The 19,334-nt window shown below is 39.7% G+C and overlaps 1 protein-coding gene across 1 annotated transcript; it reads left to right on the top strand.

The window, feature by feature from the left end:
- The first annotated feature begins 3,741 nt into the window (after nt 1-3,741).
- Nucleotides 3,742-7,109, top strand: LOC126892413 (uncharacterized). The gene is made up of 2 exons (XM_050661942.1): nt 3,742-4,686; nt 5,812-7,109. The coding sequence occupies exons 1-2, from the start codon at nt 4,420-4,422 to the stop codon at nt 6,631-6,633; spliced, it is 1,089 nt and encodes a 362-aa protein (XP_050517899.1). The 5' UTR covers nt 3,742-4,419; the 3' UTR covers nt 6,634-7,109.
- The last annotated feature ends 12,225 nt before the right edge of the window (nt 7,110-19,334 follow it).

The raw sequence follows: 19,334 nt of genomic DNA, 5'->3' as shown, positions 1-19,334 counted from the left end.
AAGGCTTTCAGCGAGGGACCCACCAGCGGCAGGGTAAACTGCACCCATCAGGTAAATATAGCCATTGTCTAACGCCGGAAAAGCACGGAGGGGTGGACAAGCCACCTTTATCCCTGGGGTTTACCCCCCAGAACACCTTGAGGCTGAGGTGCCCTCCGATCGCCAGACTAGCATCCTCCCAATTGTCATGCCTTCATCAGTAAGGTCCGTCAGCTCCACCCGGTCGCTTCGTCCTTGGACGTCGACATCGACAAATGTTGCCACCACTATTACCACCACTACAGCCAACCAATATGCCTCCTTGCAACAGGAAAGCACGGTACCTCCACACAGCGGCTACGACCGGCTCCAGGCGGAACTGGACCTCGCGACGCTTAGCGCGGAGATGAAAATCCTCCGCGAGAAGTATCTCGAGGCCTACGGCCGCATCGAGCAGGACGACGCCAATAACCCTTTTCTGCAGCGATATGCACGCGACTTTCCGCCTTTAACGCGACCAGCACAGGCTGGTCCTCAGCGTCAGAGCACTCACCTTAGGCAGGGTGCTATACCAAAAGTTCCCACTCAAACATCTAAGCAGAGTATGGGTCGGTTGGGCCAGACGGTCAAACTCCAACTCAGACGTCCATAGCACTCCAAGCCCCGCCCACCACAAAGCCACGCCCATCGACCAAAGCCACGCCCATCGACCAAAGCCACGCCCGCCGACCAAGCCCGACACAAAGCCACGCCCACCGACCAAAGCCACGCCCACCCGACCAATGATCGCCCACCACAAAGCCACGCCCACAGACCAATGGGAACAAAACCACCGGCCAATGGTTGCCCACCGACCAATGGGAACATAGTCACCGACCAATGATCACTCATCGACCAATATCCCGCAGCATCGCCCAAGGATCAATGAGATGAGCACTTACCGAACAATGAGAACGTCACAAAGGTCTCATCTAGCCTGTCTCTTCTTATAACACGGATGTAGTCAGAAAGCCAAATAAAGTGTCCTCTTATCCATCGGTCTACCCGATCCATGTAGCACCTATCTGCCATCTGCGCTGTTATTGGTTCGTTTATTACATGTAAGACATTAGCAAAAGAGCAGCAATCACAAAGACATTAGCAAAAGAGCATTATAGCATGTCTCCGACCTGACTGATTATATATTGTTGGAAAGCGGAAGGCTGAAGGAATATGTTAACATGAAAAAAACAAACGCAAAGACATTGCCAAAACGACACTATATCGTATCTTCGTGTCTATTGGTCCAATTCGTGTGAATATGGTCTCGTTGGGGAAAAAGAGGGGACAGTGAATATGTTACCATAAAAACAAAGATGTCAGCAATGCCAAAACAGCACTATATCTTCGTTGCTATTGATTTTAGCGCAACAGACGTTGAAGGAAAGGAGAAACATGGCAACACTGCCAAAACGGTGATATATATTTGTTGCTATTGGAGATATTTTGACCTGGCAACTTAATGAGGATTCCACGTCTATTACAGTTCTTCATCGTATCATGCCACCGGTCGGCTGCAACATGTAACTATGTCCAAACCCTCTATAAGAACATATACCATTCTTACAGTATGACCAATTCATCAAACATCCTATCACAGTTCTTCATCTTATCATGCCACCTATCGGCTGCAACATGTAACTATGCCCAAGCCATCTAGAAGAACGTATACCATTCTTACAGTATGACCATCAAACATCCTCGATCTCCCTCCAATCATACATTCGTACAATGAACATATACCATTCTTACGCTGTGGTCACACCAGCAAACATTTCATGTACAAGTCTTTTCGGAAAAATGTGTATTATTTTTTATGTAATTGACTGCTGTATTGCAATTCGCATACTGTATTTTATCTACGGCAAGCCGGGTAATATTATTGTTTTTTACAGTTTGATATTTTACTTTTATAGTTAAATAATCGTCTATTCAATATATAGGAAGCTACATTTGTCATCCAGTTTTATGTTTATATGATATATAAACCTTCGTCAGACGCCATCAGAGACACGCTAACAGATGACTACACAGGGTACCTGAAACATTCAGATGCCATCAGAGACACGCTAACAGATGACTCTAAAACATTCAGATGCCATCAGAGACACGCTAACAGATGACTACACAGGGTACCTGAAACATTCAGACGTCTTCAGAGACACGCTAACAGATGACTACACAGGGTACCTGAAACATTCAGATGCCATCAGAGACACGCTAACAGATGACTACACAGGGTACCTGAAACATTCAGATGCCATCAGAGACACGCTAACAGATGACTACACAGGGTACCTGAAACATTCAGACGCCATCAGAGACACGCTAACAGATGACTACACAGGGTACCTGAAACATTCAGATGCCATCAGAGACACGCTAACAGATGACTACACAGGGTACCTGAAACATTCCATATAATGCGAATAATATATGATAGAGGGTCAAAAAGGCGTTATACGTGACATGTTGTTAAAACAGACATCATAACGTAATTTGACATTCTAAATCCTGTAATTTTAGGTGCTACATGATAAGATTTGACATATAATGCGAATAATATAAGATAGAGGGTCAAAAAGGCGTTATACGTGACATGTTGTTAAAACAAACATCATAACGTAATTTGACATTCTAAATCCTGTAATTTGAGGTGCTACATGATAAGATTTGACATATAATGCGAATAATATAAGATAGAGGGTCAAAAAGGCGTTATATGTGACATGTTGTTAAAACCGACATCACAACGTAATTTGTCGTTCAAAATCCTGTAATTTGAGGTGTCATACGATGAGATTCACCATACAATGCTAATAATAAACGATAATGTGTCAAAAAGGCGTTATACATGACATGGTGTTAAAACAGATATCACAACGTAATTCATCATTCAAAATCCTTTAATTTGATGGGTCACACAGTGATTTCTGATTATCCGTTCCAAAGATACATGGTACATTGCCATAACGGCCTAAGTGATAACTTGGTTGAACTGTAAATGCTTATTTATTGTTATTGACGTTAAAACAAAGCCATTGGCATAGAAAAATCTCTTATCGCAGTTTGATCTCTAGCAAATCCTAATTAGCTCAATTTTGCACCAAGTGCTCCGTGCAATATATCATTAGAAAGGTATTTTCATGTATATTAAGAAAATCACTGACCAAGTGTGTTACGGTTATTATTTATGGCTGAAAACAGCAAAAAACTACAAATTCTCAATGTACTATATTGACACAAAATGTACTTATATGGTACCAAAAAGGCCTTATACAGAACATTGTGTTAAAACAGACATCACAACGTAATTCGTCATTCAAAATCCTTTAATTTGATGGGTCATACATTGATTTCTGATTATCCGTTCCAAAGATACAAATATTTGTACAAAATTACGAAAAATCGAATAATTTGAAATATTTACAAAAATATTTTAAGTTGTTTGTTAACATGCCGGATGCGTATGGTTGATAAGAAAGAATGTAGACGTTATTTTTGCAACAACAGGAATCCGTTAAAGATATAACAAGCCACAATGCTAAAAGGCCGGATGGAGTTGGTTGATAATATATACCCACAGTTGTTATTTGTGTAAATGTTATCGTATATTTTTAAAACCATAAGGTCTTGTGTTTTGCAAAAACACATTCAAACATTTGATCACGTTCATGCTGCGTGAATTTCACCTATAAATACTGAAATAAACGAGCATATACCACAGTCGACATCTGACAGTTTCTAAAGTATGGTTGCAGTGTTCAGTGGAAAATATTCAATTAAGGTAAGCGATTTTGTTGTTCATTTTACATATGGTTTTTTTTTGTGAATTTATTGGTTTGCTATTGTGTTAAATATTTCTGATATACATATGTTTCTTTTTATCTATGGGTAATACTGGTTTTAATTCTCTCTTCCCAACTTGTTTGCAGGTCTTCTAGGTATTTATGATTCTTGTATCTATAGATATACTTCTCTTAAAATAAAATGTGTGTACTATAGGTGATTTTATTCTTAAGCATTGTTTCCACCGGAGGAACAAATAGCAACATGTAGCAACATTTTTGTTGCCTGTGTTTCTTCTTGTTTGTAAATTTAGGAACTTATTAGCAACAAATGTAAACTTTTTATTTCCACTGACAGAACTTTTTGTTTCCGGTCGTTTCTGATAACTGAGAGAGAGCAACTTAGTGTTTCCACCGCGGTTGGTAAACATGGATCAAGATGATGAAATAGCTGCAGCAGCGGCGGCCTATATAGTGTTGTCGGCAAAAAAGAAAAAAAGAAAGCACAAATGTTGGGTGAAACCAAGTCTCTGTGATAGAAGTGAATATGGTGGCATGCATCTACTCAATGTATTAAAAAAAGACGATGTATACATAGGAAATAATAAAAATAATGGTAGTGTCAAAATTTTTTTACGAATGTCCAGCACCGATTTTGAATGGTTATTATGTCAAATTGCCCCCAAAATACAGAAAGAAGATACAAATTATAGACAAGCCATTTCACCAATGGAACGACTACTGCTCACACTGCGATTCCTCAACAGGCGATTCTTACCATTCCTTGATGTACTTGTTCAAAATTTCGGTATCATCAATTAGTAGAATTATACCAGAAGTATGTAAAGTAATCGCTGAAGTTCTGAAGGATAAACTTAAGGTAAGTAGATACCTCGGTAGATATACAGCTTTTCAATCAAATGACATAATGTAATTAGTAGTAGACATTTTATTAAATTTTAATAAAAACCAATTTTTTGAAGTGTGAGAAAAAAATTAACAAGATATTCTATTTAAATTCTAAATAAAAAATTTAAAAAATCTAATTAAAAAATTAAAGAGATATTCTTTTTAACAAATAATATTTTATCAGTAATTTACATCAAGTCCTGCATCTGACATGGCCAGACGTATCGCATCAGATATAGATGATTCTTGAAGATTTCTACAAGGCTGCTTTTCTTTTGAGAGTGTCGAATTGCTTGTCTCTGTTTGGGGAAGATAGTTAGTTTCATAACAAGAGCTATTTGGGGATGGCATAGGTGTGTGTGTTGTTGAGGCTGGTGATGTTACAGAATCATTGGTACTGGATGAGTAATAGTTCTGGTTATCTGAATAATATCTTGCTGTGTTGTTATTGGCCGAAGGTGTATGCCAACTTTGATAACATGGAAATGGCCGATCGTATTTACCCATAGATGCGTCATACAAAATATTAGAGATCAAATGCTCTACCGTGTTTTTAGCGTTTTCATTTTGAAGATTTTCGATTTTACAGGCAACTAGTTCGCCGAAAATTTGGAACCGATTACGTGGCTTTTTATTTTGTAGCTGCTTCAGCAATACATATGCCTCTTCCTGTCGTTCGTCAGTTTTCACATCAGCTTGTTTTTTCTTCATTGTTTTTGGACTTTTAAAGAGCCTAGGTCCCTGTTTACTTTTTGTAGTGCTGCTTGTGGAAGGCGTTGGAGATCTGGTTCTGTTTTCATTAGGCTTTGTAGGTGTTTCAGTAATAGCAGCAACAGTTTTGTTCAGAGTGTCGACGTCATTGTTCGCCTCTCCAACAATAAAAGAAGAATCAGTTACTGCATCTGCCTCGTCTGCTATATTGGAATCTTGCGATTCAACTTCCCCGCTGTCCGTTGCACTGCTGTCTGACCCATCATTTTCACCCTGAAAATTAAAAATATATTTTTACTTCTTACTCTTTTAATATGAAATACAAATTATATTTAAAGCGAGAGAAGTTTTGATTAAACAAATTTACCGGTTTTTTATTTTTCAGATGCCTCAGAGTAGAGAGGAGTGGCTTATTACGGGACATCAATTCGCTAATCTTTGGAATTTTCCTAAATGTGCCGGGGTTATGGATGGCAAACACATTATGATACAAGCACCAAAACGTAGTGGCAGTGAATTTTATAATTATAAGTCCTTCTTCAGTGTGGTGTTATTTATTGTGGCCAACGCAAATTATGAGGTGATGTATCTTAATGTGGGCAGCCAAGGTCGTATATCCGACGGTGGAGTGTTTGACAGTACTCATTTCAAAAAAATGTTATATCAAAACACGCTCAATTTGCCTGAATTAGAACCATTGCCAGGAAGAACAAAAGCTGTTCCGTTTGTTTTTCTAGGAGATGACGCTTTTCCCCTATCACCAAACTTATTGAAACCTTACCCTGGCACTCAAGAGAAAGGTTCCTCAAAACGAATTTTTAATTACCGCTTGTCACGCGCTAGGCGTATTTCTGAGAACGTTTTTGGAATCATGTCTGCTAGGTTCAGGGTATTAAGAAAACCCATGCTACTTGAACCCGACAGAGTGGAATTAGTTGTTGCTGCATGTGTATATCTCCATAATTTTCTGAGAAGCAGTTTACATTCCCGAAAGTCATACTCACCTCCTGGCACCTTTGATTCAGAAGACAAAGATACGGGCGAAAGGATCCCAGGTTCTTGGAGAAACGAAATAAACAACAATATGTTTGCATCACTGCAAAAACAAGCACGTAATTCAACGTTGGAAGCTAAACAAGTTCGAGATGAATTTGCTCAATATTTTATGTCACCCGAAGGAATGGTTCCATGGCAAAATAATTTTTAACTTTGTATAAAAATTACAAATAAAACAAAAAAAAATACGTACCTCACTTGTAGTTATTCCTTTTTCAGTACATTTTCTAACTTTGTTCCTGCCCGCAAGAAACAACAAGACTTCATAAGCAAACCACTTTGAAATAAATACGGCGCCGGCTCCCGACTTTTTTAACGTACGATATTTTTTTCTTTCTCTATAGAATTGTGCAATAACATTTTTCATTTTTCTTTTCACTTCTTCTATATTTGAGCCTGTTTTTTCTGCCAATGTTGTCCAAGCATCGTGTTTCGCATTTCTACATTTATACTGGGCGTGCTTTGTATTCCATAAACACTCACAAAGCTTATAGTTTTCGATTAATTCGAGTACTAACTCATTTGTCCACATGAACGGCATTTTTCTATTTTTTCACACGTCCGACCGACTATAAATTATTCCACGTTCGCCGTCGAGCTGCACTAGACAAAAACAAGTCACTACAAGTTGCTGTATGTTTCCACTCAGACAACAATATGTTTATGTTGCCTGTTGTTGCCGTATTTCTTTTGAAGTTTACCGCTAAAACTGGAAACCACCAACAATCGCAAACATGCAACATTTGTTGTCGAAACAAGAATAAACACTTAGGAACTTTGAGGAACTTTGCGAAACATTTTTAAGCAACAAGCAACAGAAACACAAAAGTTCCTTCATGTTCCTCTGGTGGAAACTATACTTTATATTCAATGTGATTTATTATAAGTAATTTTATTACTTGTTTTTATATATCATAGGATGTATCGCTAATATTTTTTTTTAACTGATTTTACGTTTTATCCCTAAAATAATAATAGCTGTTTATGACTCATTTCTACTGTACTTTTTTCATCTTTTAATATTTCCTTGTTACATAAATAAATGAGGTAGGTTTTTACATTAAGATAATCATATTTTACTATTTAGTTCTTATTTTCTAATACTTTCATGGTCTAGAATCCGCATATGGCCCAGAATCGGTATGCCGATACGTGGCCACTTTCATGCACCAGAATCGCCATGTGGCTCAGAATCGGTATGCCGATACGTGGTCACTTTCATGCACCAGAATCCGCATGTGGCCCCGAATCGGTGGTATGCCGACTCCCGGACACTCAAGAATAGTAACTTTTTATGATACATTTAGCGCGGTACTCCGTCTTCTTTTAGCACATTTTTCTTGTTATCTGCATCAGGATAATAGTATTTTACCGTTTAGTTCTTATTTTCTAATTTGAATTATAAATATGTTTTATTTCATGTTTTTTTTCAGGCATGTATGATGCAACACCTGTCCGTATATTTCTGAACAATTTTATGATTTATTTCAGTATCTTTTTATGCCGCATTCTACCGTACTTTTGCTTTTCAGCAATATACGATCAAGCGTAGCTGTCATTTATATTTTATATACGACCAAGCGTAGCTGGTATTTATTTTTAACAGTGTGATAATAATCGTGTTGCATTTTCTATTTTATGTACGACGTCTCAAATATCCTCTATGAATACCTGTGAATTCTAATATTTTTCATAATTGAGGCTGTTAAAGCCAGTTAGGATAGGTGATGTCATCGCTCCTTTTAAAGGTAGTGACGTGTGCAATCGATGAACTGGTATGTTTATAATAAAAGGTACGCTAAATAAAATCTATAATATTTTATTTGTTAAAAATTAATACGTATAAAACACAGAACTTTAGTATATTCATTCTTGAAGGTCGGATATGTTATCTGTTATTAAGATGAACTTAAATTCTGAAGTTTTTCTTGGTTGTTCTAAAATTTCTTGTTTTCTTGAAGTATGTGTCTGTTATTAGTCAATAATATCTAGGTACCTCAGTTCTTCTATAATTTCAGCTGCTTCTTTTCCGGTTAAAGCATCGGCTTTTGAAAGAATTTCAAGGCCTTTCACAAGCAAGTTCGGGTCACCATGTTCGCTATACAGAAACCATATCTCTTCCAGTTCGTCAAGTATCTGCTTCTTTGCTACATCACAAACCCTTCTTTCAGCAGTTCTTGTGGGAACATCAACACGGTTTTTCTTCGAACCTTGCATCTGCATGTCCTTTGCATCTTGTCCCTTCTGTGATATATATCTTCTTTTACACTGTTGTTGTATGTCTGATGTATCTTCTACTTGTGATTCCACATTTCTTGCGGTACCATGTAAAGCATGTGTTCTTCTTCTTCTTTTTCCTAGATACATTGGCTTAATAATTTTTTCGTATTTTGCTGTGTGAGATTGGTGACGTAGACGTCCACGGTCATCTTTATGCACTCCGGATTCGTCTAGAAGAGTTTTATGGTCCAGCATACCGATTCTGGCTCATCGTGAGCTGGAATCCGCCTACCGCTTCTGGCTCATGATGAGCTGGAATCCGCCTACCGCTTCTGGCTCATGATGAGCTGGAATCCGCCATGGCATCTGAATGTTTCAGGTACCCCTCTGTGGTCGTTTATGCCTTCTGTTAGCATGTCTCTGATGACGTCTGTACCCCTCTGTGTTTTCTGTTAGTGTGTCTCTGATGGCGTCTGTACTCCTCTGTCATCGTTTGTGTCTTCTGTTAGCGTGTCTCTGATGGCGTCTGAATGTTTCAGGTACCCTATGTAGTCATACGTTAACGTGTCTCTGATGACGTCTGTTACCCTGTCTGCTAGCCTCTGTTAGCTTGTCTCTGATGACGTCTGAATGGCTCAGGTACCCTGTGTAGTCATCTGTTAGCGTGTCTCTGATGGCATCTGTACCCCTCTGTGTTTTCTGTTAGCGTGTCTCTGATGGCGTCTGTACTCCTCTGTCATCGTTTGTGTCTTCTGTTAGCGTGTCTCTGAAGACGTCTGTACCACTCTGTGGTCATCTATGTCTGCTGTTAGCGTGTCTCTGATGACGTCTGTTACCCTGTGCTAGCCTCTGTTAGCTTGTCTCTGATGACATCTGAATGTTTCAGGTACCCTGTGTAGTTATATGTTAGCATGTCTCTGATGACGTCTGTACCCCTCTGTGTTTTCTGTTAGTGTGTCTCTGATGGCGTCTGTACTCCTCTGTCATCGTTTGTGTCTTATGTTAGCGTGTCTCTGAAGACGTCTGTACCACTCTGTGGTCATCTGTGTCTGCTGTTAGCGTGTCTCTGATGACGTCTGTTACCCTGTGCTAGCCTCTGTTAGCTTGTCTCTGCTGACATCTGAATGTTTCAGGTACCCTGTGTAGTTATATGTTAGCATGTCTCTGATGACGTCTGTACCCCTCTGTGTTTTCTGTTAGTGTGTCTCTGATGGCGTCTGTACTCCTCTGTCATCGTTTGTGTCTTATGTTAGCGTGTCTCTGAAGACGTCTGTACCACTCTGTGGTCATCTGTGTCTGCTGTTAGCGTGTCTCTGATGACGTCTGTTACCCTGTGCTAGCCTCTGTTAGCTTGTCTCTGCTGACATCTGAATGTTTCAGGTACCCTGTGTAGTTATATGTTAGCATGTCTCTGATGACGTCTGTACCCCTCTGTGTTTTCTGTTAGTGTGTCTCTGATGGCGTCTGTACTCCTCTGTCATCGTTTGTGTCTTATGTTAGCGTGTCTCTGAAGACGTCTGTACCACTCTGTGGTCATCTGTGTCTGCTGTTAGCGTGTCTCTGATGACGTCTGTTACCCTGTGCTAGCCTCTGTTAGCTTGTCTCTGCTGACATCTGAATGTTTCAGGTACCCTGTGTAGTTATATGTTAGCATGTCTCTGATGACGTCTGTACTCCTCTGTGTTTTCTGTTAGTGTGTCTCTGATGGCGTCTGTACTCCTCTGTCATCGTTTGTGTCTTATGTTAGCGTGTCTCTGAAGACGTCTGTACCACTCTGTGGTCATCTGTGTCTGCTGTTAGCGTGTCTCTGATGACGTCTGTTACCCTGTGCTAGCCTCTGTTAGCTTGTCTCTGATGACATCTGAATGTTTCAGGTACCCTGTGTAGTTATATGTTAGCATGTCTCTGATGACGTCTGTACCCCTCTGTGTTTTCTGTTAGTGTGTCTCTGATGGCGTCTGTACTCCTCTGTCATCGTTTGTGTCTTATGTTAGCGTGTCTCTGAAGACGTCTGTACCACTCTGTGGTCATCTGTGTCTGCTGTTAGCGTGTCTCTGATGACGTCTGTTACCCTGTGCTAGCCTCTGTTAGCTTGTCTCTGCTGACATCTGAATGTTTCAGGTACCCTGTGTAGTTATATGTTAGCATGTCTCTGATGACGTCTGTACCCCTCTGTGTTTTCTGTTAGTGTGTCTCTGATGGCGTCTGTACTCCTCTGTCATCGTTTGTGTCTTATGTTAGCGTGTCTCTGAAGACGTCTGTACCACTCTGTGGTCATCTGTGTCTGCTGTTAGCGTGTCTCTGATGACGTCTGTTACTCTGTGCTAGCCTCTGTTAGCTTGTCTCTGCTGACATCTGAATGTTTCAGGTACCCTGTGTAGTTATATGTTAGCATGTCTCTGATGACGTCTGTACCCCTCTGTGTTTTCTGTTAGTGTGTCTCTGATGGCGTCTGTACTCCTCTGTCATCGTTTGTGTCTTATGTTAGCGTGTCTCTGAAGACGTCTGTACCACTCTGTGGTCATCTGTGTCTGCTGTTAGCGTGTCTCTGATGACGTCTGTTACCCTGTGCTAGCCTCTGTTAGCTTGTCTCTGCTGACATCTGAATGTTTCAGGTACCCTGTGTAGTTATATGTTAGCATGTCTCTGATGACGTCTGTACCCCTCTGTGTTTTCTGTTAGTGTGTCTCTGATGGCGTCTGTACTCCTCTGTCATCGTTTGTGTCTTATGTTAGCGTGTCTCTGATGACGTCTGTACCACTCTGTGGTCATCTGTGTCTGCTGTTAGCGTGTCTCTGATGACGTCTGTTACCCTGTGCTAGCCTCTGTTAGCTTGTCTCTGATGACATCTGAATGTTTCAGGTACCCTGTGTAGTTATATGTTAGCATGTCTCTGATGACGTCTGTACCCCTCTGTGTTTTCTGTTAGTGTGTCTCTGATGGCGTCTGTACTCCTCTGTCATCGTTTGTGTCTTATGTTAGCGTGTCTCTGATGACGTCTGTACCACTCTGTGGTCATCTGTGTCTGCTGTTAGCGTGTCTCTGATGACGTCTGTTACCCTGTGCTAGCCTCTGTTAGCTTGTCTCTGATGACGTCTGTATGTCTCTGATACCCTGTGTAGTCATCTGTTAGCGTGTCTCTGATGACGTCTGTACGTCTGCGGTACCCCCTCTGTACTTCTGAGGTACTGCAGTTAGTAATGAAAGTGGTGGGGAATAATCAAGATTTTTAGGTGTTTACATTTAAAATTTTCTATTTATACTTAATGTAAAGTGTTTGTAGTACTTGCTGTATCGGTATTATGTTGGTAGTACTGATACTTTCATGTATCTCTCGTAGCATAAGTAGGGAAAAATGTATCCAAGTTCAATAAATGTCTTAAATGCAGCATTTTTACATTGATTCTTATGGAAGAACAAGCACAAATCTACACATTTCAGGGGCCTTTTGAGTGTAATATCATACCGTTCAGTTTTCCGGCCGACTAACATATATTTAATACCCGGCATTAAGGTATGTTCTTCATTCTGTTTCAGATATTCCTAGTGTTCAGATGTGTGCTCTGGTAGTGGTAAACTTTGAAAATTTTTAATTTTTGAAAATTGTATACATATTTTCGAGTTTGGGTTCTAAATTTTTGCATTCTAGGTTTTGAATATTTATTATTCTTATTTTATTACTTAGTGTTGTTTGATTTGGTCACTATTTTTTTTAAATAATTTCTCATCCTTTAATAACGAAACGATGAAAAAATTCTTAGTTACTAAAGATACATTTAAAAAATTCGTAAATTTGGCCTCCAGGGACGAACTCTGGAATTTAAAATCAGGGGTGTGCCGCAGAGTGAGGAACCTGTGGGATGGGTAAAAAAGGCCATTGAGGGGATTGTACTTAAGGGAACAGAAGGTTTGGAACCAACCGATCAGGTCGGTTTCACTTTTTGCTCGAAAGACTTTGCCAGAGGTCAGGGTTGGATGAGGTTCAAGCCTGCCTCTGAAGTGACCGTTGATGATATATGGGATAAGATTAGTTCCATATATCAGAGTAATAGCGCTGGCCTCAATACCGAGACATTTTGTTTGGGTATTACGACGGTAAAAATGCCCGCGGGAAAAGGTGGTCCGAGAGGAAGAGTCTATAACTCCTTTAACGAAGAGTGTTTGAAACGACGAGGAATTATTGTTATTAAAAACAAGGATAACCTTTGTTTACCTCGTGCTCTTGTGGTTGCAAAAGCTCACGTAGATAAGGACCAAGAATGGAAGAAGGTACGTCAAGATATTGGAAAAATACAAGGACAAAGAGCCCATCAACTGATTGAAGCCTCTAACGTAGCAATTCCTGCCGAAGGGGCAGGAATACCCGAACTACAACAGTTTCAGGTATACCTCAAAGATTACAAAATTGTGGTGTATAGTTATGGTAGCAAGGGTCGTGACGTTATGTTCTGTGGTAACACTAATGGTCCAGCGTTAAATCTTTTGTATCATGAAGGACACTTTAACGTGATCACTTCTTTGACAGCTGCTTTTTGTTGTATTTATTATTGTGAGGAGTGCCACCAGCCGTTTAACAACAAAAATGACCACAGATGTGGTGGTACATGTTTTGCTTGTCGTCGTTCACCGGCGTGTTCCAAAGATTGCGTGAAAATTCCTTGTAGTGAGTGTGGGCGAACCTTTTACGGTGGGGCATGTTTCAATGCTCACCTAGGATCGGTCTGTGAGAAAATCAAAAGGTGTAAGACCTGTTACAAGATCTACACCAAAAGTCATGTCTGTGGTGAGGTCTTCTGTAAAACTTGTAAGAAAAATTGTCCGTCAGATCATCTTTGTTACATACAGCCTGATTCTGGTAGGCCACCGTCAAAAGATTTTCTATTTATATTTTATGATTTGGAAACTCGTCAAGAAACGTTAATGCCTGATGGTTCACTTCTTCAAGAACCTAACCTGTGTGTTTTTAAACAGTGCTGCGACAAATGTTTGGAATCCGATACCCGCATGTGTACACAATGTGGTGTTCACCTGCAAGTTTTAAAAAACAACCCTATTGAACGGTTTATGGAGTTTGTACTTAATCAACGTAAGTTATTCAAAAGAGTCGTTGTTATGGCCCATAACGGTGGTGGCTTCGACCATCAGTTTGTGTTAAATTATATTCTAACAAAGACTGATATTACTCCCGATTTGATTATGCGTGGTACAAAGTTGGTGTCAATGGCTGTTGGTAACGCTCGTTTTCTTGATAGTCTTAATTACTTTCCAATGGCGTTGTCTGCTCTACCTAAAGCTTTTGGGTTGACAGAGTTGAAAAAGGGATATTTTCCACATTTGTTTAACAGAGAGGAAAATCAATCTTATGTTGGACCTATGCCTGATTTTAAATTTTACGATCCCGATAATTTAAAAGATGATGCACGTGACAAGCTGATCGCGTGGCACGTTGAAAGAGTAGATGAGGGATACGTTTTTGATTTTCAAAAGGAAATTGTTGAATATTGTATTAGCGATGTTGAGATTTTGACTAAGGCTTGTCTCACTTTCAGAAAACAGTTGATGGATACTTCAAATGTCTGCCCGTTTTTCGAGGCAACAACTGTTGCATCGACTTGCAACAAGGTATTCAGGCGTAATTTCTTACAGCCTGACACTATAAGCCTCATTCCAAAAGATGGCTATCGTTTTAAGGATAATCAGTCTAAAATCGCTTTGCAGTGGTTATTGTGGGAAGAAAAGCAACGCTGTATTGAAATTCAGCATGCTGCCAGAGGACCTGAAGCTCTTATTGGAAATTGTAGGGTGGACGGTCTTTACGAAAACACCATCTTTGATTTTCAAGGTTGTTATTATCACGGTTGTCCTACTTGTTACCCTACAGATAGAACTGCACCCCTTCATGACGATCCTTCAGATTGTATGGAAAATCGTCATGATAAAACAATTGCTAAAGTTAAGCATCTTAGACCAATAGGATATGAGGTGGTTGAAATATGGGAATGTCAATTCCGTAAAATGCTGACGGCCGAGATAAAGTCGTATACCGAGGGGCATCCTCTTATGGCTAGCTTACCTTTAAATCCGCGACAAGCTCTGTATGGTGGTCGTACAGGCAATACTGTAGAGTATTACAAGTGTAAAGATGATGAAAAAATTAAATACGTTGATGTTTGTTCGCTTTATCCGTGGGTATGCAAGTACGGAAAGTTCCCAATCGGACATCCAAAGAAAATATATATTGGACAGGAATGCACTGCTGTAGACATTACTGAGTTATCTGGATTAATAAAGTGTAAAGTGCTTCCTCCTACAAACCTCTATCATCCTGTTCTTCCTACCAAGATGAACAGTAAATGTATGTTCGTTTTATGCCGAAAGTGTGGAGAGGACTTTGAGGAAGAAGAGTGTGAGCATTCGAATGATGAACGGGCTCTAACAGGTACTTGGGTGATTGAGGAGGTAGTGAAAGCTTTATCAAAGGGTTATAAAATAATTGAGACCTATGAGATATGGTCCTATGATACTTTACAGTTATCGAAATCTCAGAAAGGTCTTTTTTCCGATATGATGAACAAATTTATCAAAGTGAAACAACAAGCTTCAGGGTGGCCGCGAGGATGTGTATCGGATGAGGAAAAGAGCCGGTACATCGAGGAGTTTCTTCAGAGGGAGGATGTCATGCTGGAGTTTTCCGACATAACGGAGAACCCTGGTCTGAGGTCGTTGGCTAAACTTATGCTCAATTCTTTCTGGGGTAAGTTCGCTCAGCGAGAGAACCTCCCTAAAACATCCATAATAAACAAGCCTGGAGAATTTTTTGCTATGTTGATTAATCCATCCATTCAGGTTAATACGGTGATCCCTGTAAATGAGGACACACTGGTTGTTACGTGGGAGTATGTGGAGGAGGCGTACTCAATGTCGTCAACAGTTAATGTTGTTCTGGCATCATACGTTACGGCTCTGGCTCGTCTCAAACTATATTCCTATTTAGATCGGGTTCGCAAAAGAGCTTATTACTATGACACAGATTCCATAATATACCTTTCTAAGCTTGGTTTGCCAAACCTTCCTACAGGTGATTGCCTCGGTGATCTAACAGATGAGCTTGGTGGTGGATATATTTCGGAGTTCGTTTCTGGAGGGCCTAAAAATTACGCATATAAATACACTTTGCCTAACGGTGAAGAAAAAATTTGTTGTAAGGTTAAAGGTATTTGTCTAAATTATGAGGCATCTAAATTAGTTAATTTCGATACCATTAAGAAGATGGTACTTATGAAGTCTGACCCTGTTTCTGTGGTGACTAAACAAATACAAAGGACACAGGATCATTGGGTTATTACAAAAACCCTTGAAAAAAATATAGACCAAACTCAACAAAAAGAAATTTTTTTGACGATTTTACATCCTTACCTTATGGTTATAAAAAACTTAAAATTTAAACTATGGCCCAGACTCAGCTTTTTTTTTATTTTATAACACTATACCTTTTTTAACACACACAATCAACATTTTTAACTAGTAAGTTATATATTAATAGATTACTTTTGTTTTGTCAACAGTGGATGCTTTTTCCTTTGCGATACAACCGATCGTCTGTCACACTGAAAAGTGGGTTACTAAAAAGTTGTAGTGAGTTGTCGTTTGTCCTACATGATTAAAAAATCTTTAACAGATGTTCAGTTAAGACCATTAAAAGATATCTGATATAGCCCACTGGCAAATTAATGAGCCGTTCTGGTTAACTCTAGAACCGTTGCTCGTGTAGCCGCTATTATAAAAGATGGCAATCAGATCATAAAAAGATGTCTGCTGAACCACATAGATTTAGTTAGTTTAAAAAGATGTTCAGTTAAGGTCACTAAAAGATATTCGTTATAAAAAATGTACTATAAATAATGTTAATCAAAAGATACCTGCTGAACCATTTCCTGTATGTTTAAAAAGATACTCAGTTAAGGTCACTAAAAGATATTCGTTATAAAAAAAAATTGTACTATAAAATAATGTTAATAAAAAGATACCTGCTGAACCATTTTCGGTATTTTTAAAATACAATAAACAGTTTTCGGCTATGAACCACTTTGTGATTTTGTAACATCATTACAGCTTTGCTCGTTACTTACTAGAAGGTGGGGCAACAATCGCTTGTTCTATGCTATCACAAATATATATATTGAATCAACATCACATTTGATTCCTCTGAGGAAATTTGGTGGTTGTAGGCCTCTAGGGGATGGTGTCCACGATAAAACACCAACGAGGTATGTGTTGTACCTCATGGGTGCCTTGGAAATCAACACGAGTAACCTTTGTTTCAGATTATCCTTGAAAAAATCAGCACGCAATTTGGAGCTATGTTAGCTTTAACGTGAAGACCTTTACGACTTGAAAAAAAATCAGCACGCAATTTGGAGCTATGTTAGCTTTAACGTGAAGACCTTTACGACATGCTTTTTCTTTACGACAATACTGTTAGATATGTCTTTATACATTAACAAAAGTTTTTTTTCTACCTAGGTATACTCTAAGTGTATATAATTTTTTTCTCAATATATCTGATACATAATACCTTTAAATATGGTCCTCCTTTTGGAGTATAAAAAGGACGGTCGACTTTTAACCCGCACGGATGCACGCCTATGTACCTTTACGAAGGGAATTGTACATAAACCTATAAGCTGATCGTAATCCATATCTGCAAAGTATGTTGTCAGCTTGGGTTAGTATATACAGTGCATTCCGTATGTTTTATAAACATGATCAGGGGAAATTGTTATCTGATGGCTATTAAAGAACCGTCTATGGCCCTCATATATTCTTATCGCAGATCTTTAATATCAAACTGTAAAAAAACAATAATCTTGCCGGACTTTCCGTAGATAAAATATTGTATGCAACTCACAATACAGCAGTCAATTACATAAAAATAATACGCATTTTTCTGAAAAGACTTGTGCATGAAATGTTTGCTGGTTTGGCCACAGCGTAAGAATGGTATATGTTCATTGTAGGAATGTATGATTGGAGGGAGATCGAGGATGTTTGATGGTCATACTGTAAGAATGGTATACGTTCTTCTAGATGGCTTGGGCATAGTTACATGTTGCAGCCGACAGGTGGCATGATAAGATGAAGAATTGACCACAGCGTAAGAATGGTATATGTTCATTGTAGGAACGTATGATTGGAGGGAGATTGATGATGTTTGATGGTCATACTGTAAGAATGGTATACGTTCTTCTAGATGGCTTGGGCATAGTTACATGTTGCAGCCGACAGGTGGCATGATAAGATGAAGAATTGACCACAGCGTAAGAATGGTATATGTTCTTATAGAGGGTTTGGACATAGTTACATGTTGCAGCCGACCGGTGGCATGATACGATGAAGAACTGTAATAGACGTGGAATCCTCATTAAGTTGCTAGGTCAAAATATCTCCAATAGCAACAAATATATATCACCGTTTTGGCAGTGTTGCCATGTTTCTCCTTTCCTTCAACGTCTGTTGCGCTAAAATCAATAGCAACGAAGATATAGTGCTGTTTTGGCATTGCTGACATCTTTGTTTTTATGGTAACATATTCACTGTCCCCTCTTTTTCCCCAACGAGACCATATTCACACGAATTGGACCAATAGACACGAAGATACGATATAGTGTCGTTTTGGCAATGTCTTTGCGTTTGTTTTTCATGTTAACATATTCCTTCAGCCTTCCGCTTTCCAACAATATATAATCAGTCAGGTCGGAGACATGCTATAATGCTCTTTTGCTAATGTCTTTGTGATTGCTGCTCTTTTGCTAATGTCTTACATGTAATAAACGAACCAATAACAGCGCAGATGGCAGATAGGTGCTGCATGGATCGGGTAGACCGATGGATAAGAGGACACTTTATTTGGCTTTCTGACTACATCCGTGTTATAAGAAGAGACAGGCTAGATGAGACCTTTGTGACGTTCTCATTGTTCGGTAAGTGCTCATCTCATTGATCCTTGGGCGATGCTGCGGGATATTGGTCGATGAGTGATCATTGGTCGGTGACTATGTTCCCATTGGTCGGGGGGCAATCATTGGCCGGTGGTTTTGTTCCCATTGGTCTGTGGGCGTGGCTTTGTGGTGGGCGATCATTGGTCGGGTGGGCGTGGCTTTGGTCGGTGGGCGTGGCTTTGGTCGATGGGCGTGGCTTTGTGGGGGCTTGGTCGGTGGGCGTGGCTTTGGTCGATGGGCGTGGCTTTGTGGTGGGCGGGGCTTGGAGTGCTATGGACGTCTGAGTTGGAGTTTGACCGTCTGGCCCAACCGACCCATACTCTGCTCATCTAAGCAAGTATCTCAATCATCTCAACAACAACCCACGCCACAACAAGCACCCATCAGCGCCAACAATCCGCAACAATCTAACGACTTCGTCTTCCAAAGAAGACAACTAAAACAAATTTCATATGCCAATGCCGCAGCAAATCCTCGCCCAAAAAATCAGTCTAAAAATCAAAACGTTATCAATGCCATTAATGATCCGACTCTGTCCGAGTACCTTATCAAAGATCTTCCAAAAGATCTATGCAATAAACGCACCTTCTTTCGGCAAATAAATGCCACCTCTCTTCTAGCCAATAAGATTCAC

This window comes from Diabrotica virgifera, chromosome 9 (assembly GCF_917563875.1).
Source record: "Diabrotica virgifera virgifera chromosome 9, PGI_DIABVI_V3a".
Lineage (NCBI taxonomy): Eukaryota > Metazoa > Arthropoda > Insecta > Coleoptera > Chrysomelidae > Diabrotica > Diabrotica virgifera.
Note: the sequence above shows the minus strand (reverse complement) of the source record. Positions and strands in the feature narration are given on the sequence as shown.

Bases quoted from the DNA above. Each gene is read 5' to 3' on its own strand.
- LOC126892413 (XM_050661942.1), top strand. From the start codon at position 4,420: ATGGTAGTGTCAAAATTTTTTTACGAATGTCCAGCACCGATTTTGAAT. The intron at 4,687-5,811 runs GTAAGTAGATAC...TTTATTTTTCAG, and splicing joins TTCTGAAGGATAAACTTAAG to ATGCCTCAGAGTAGAGAGGA.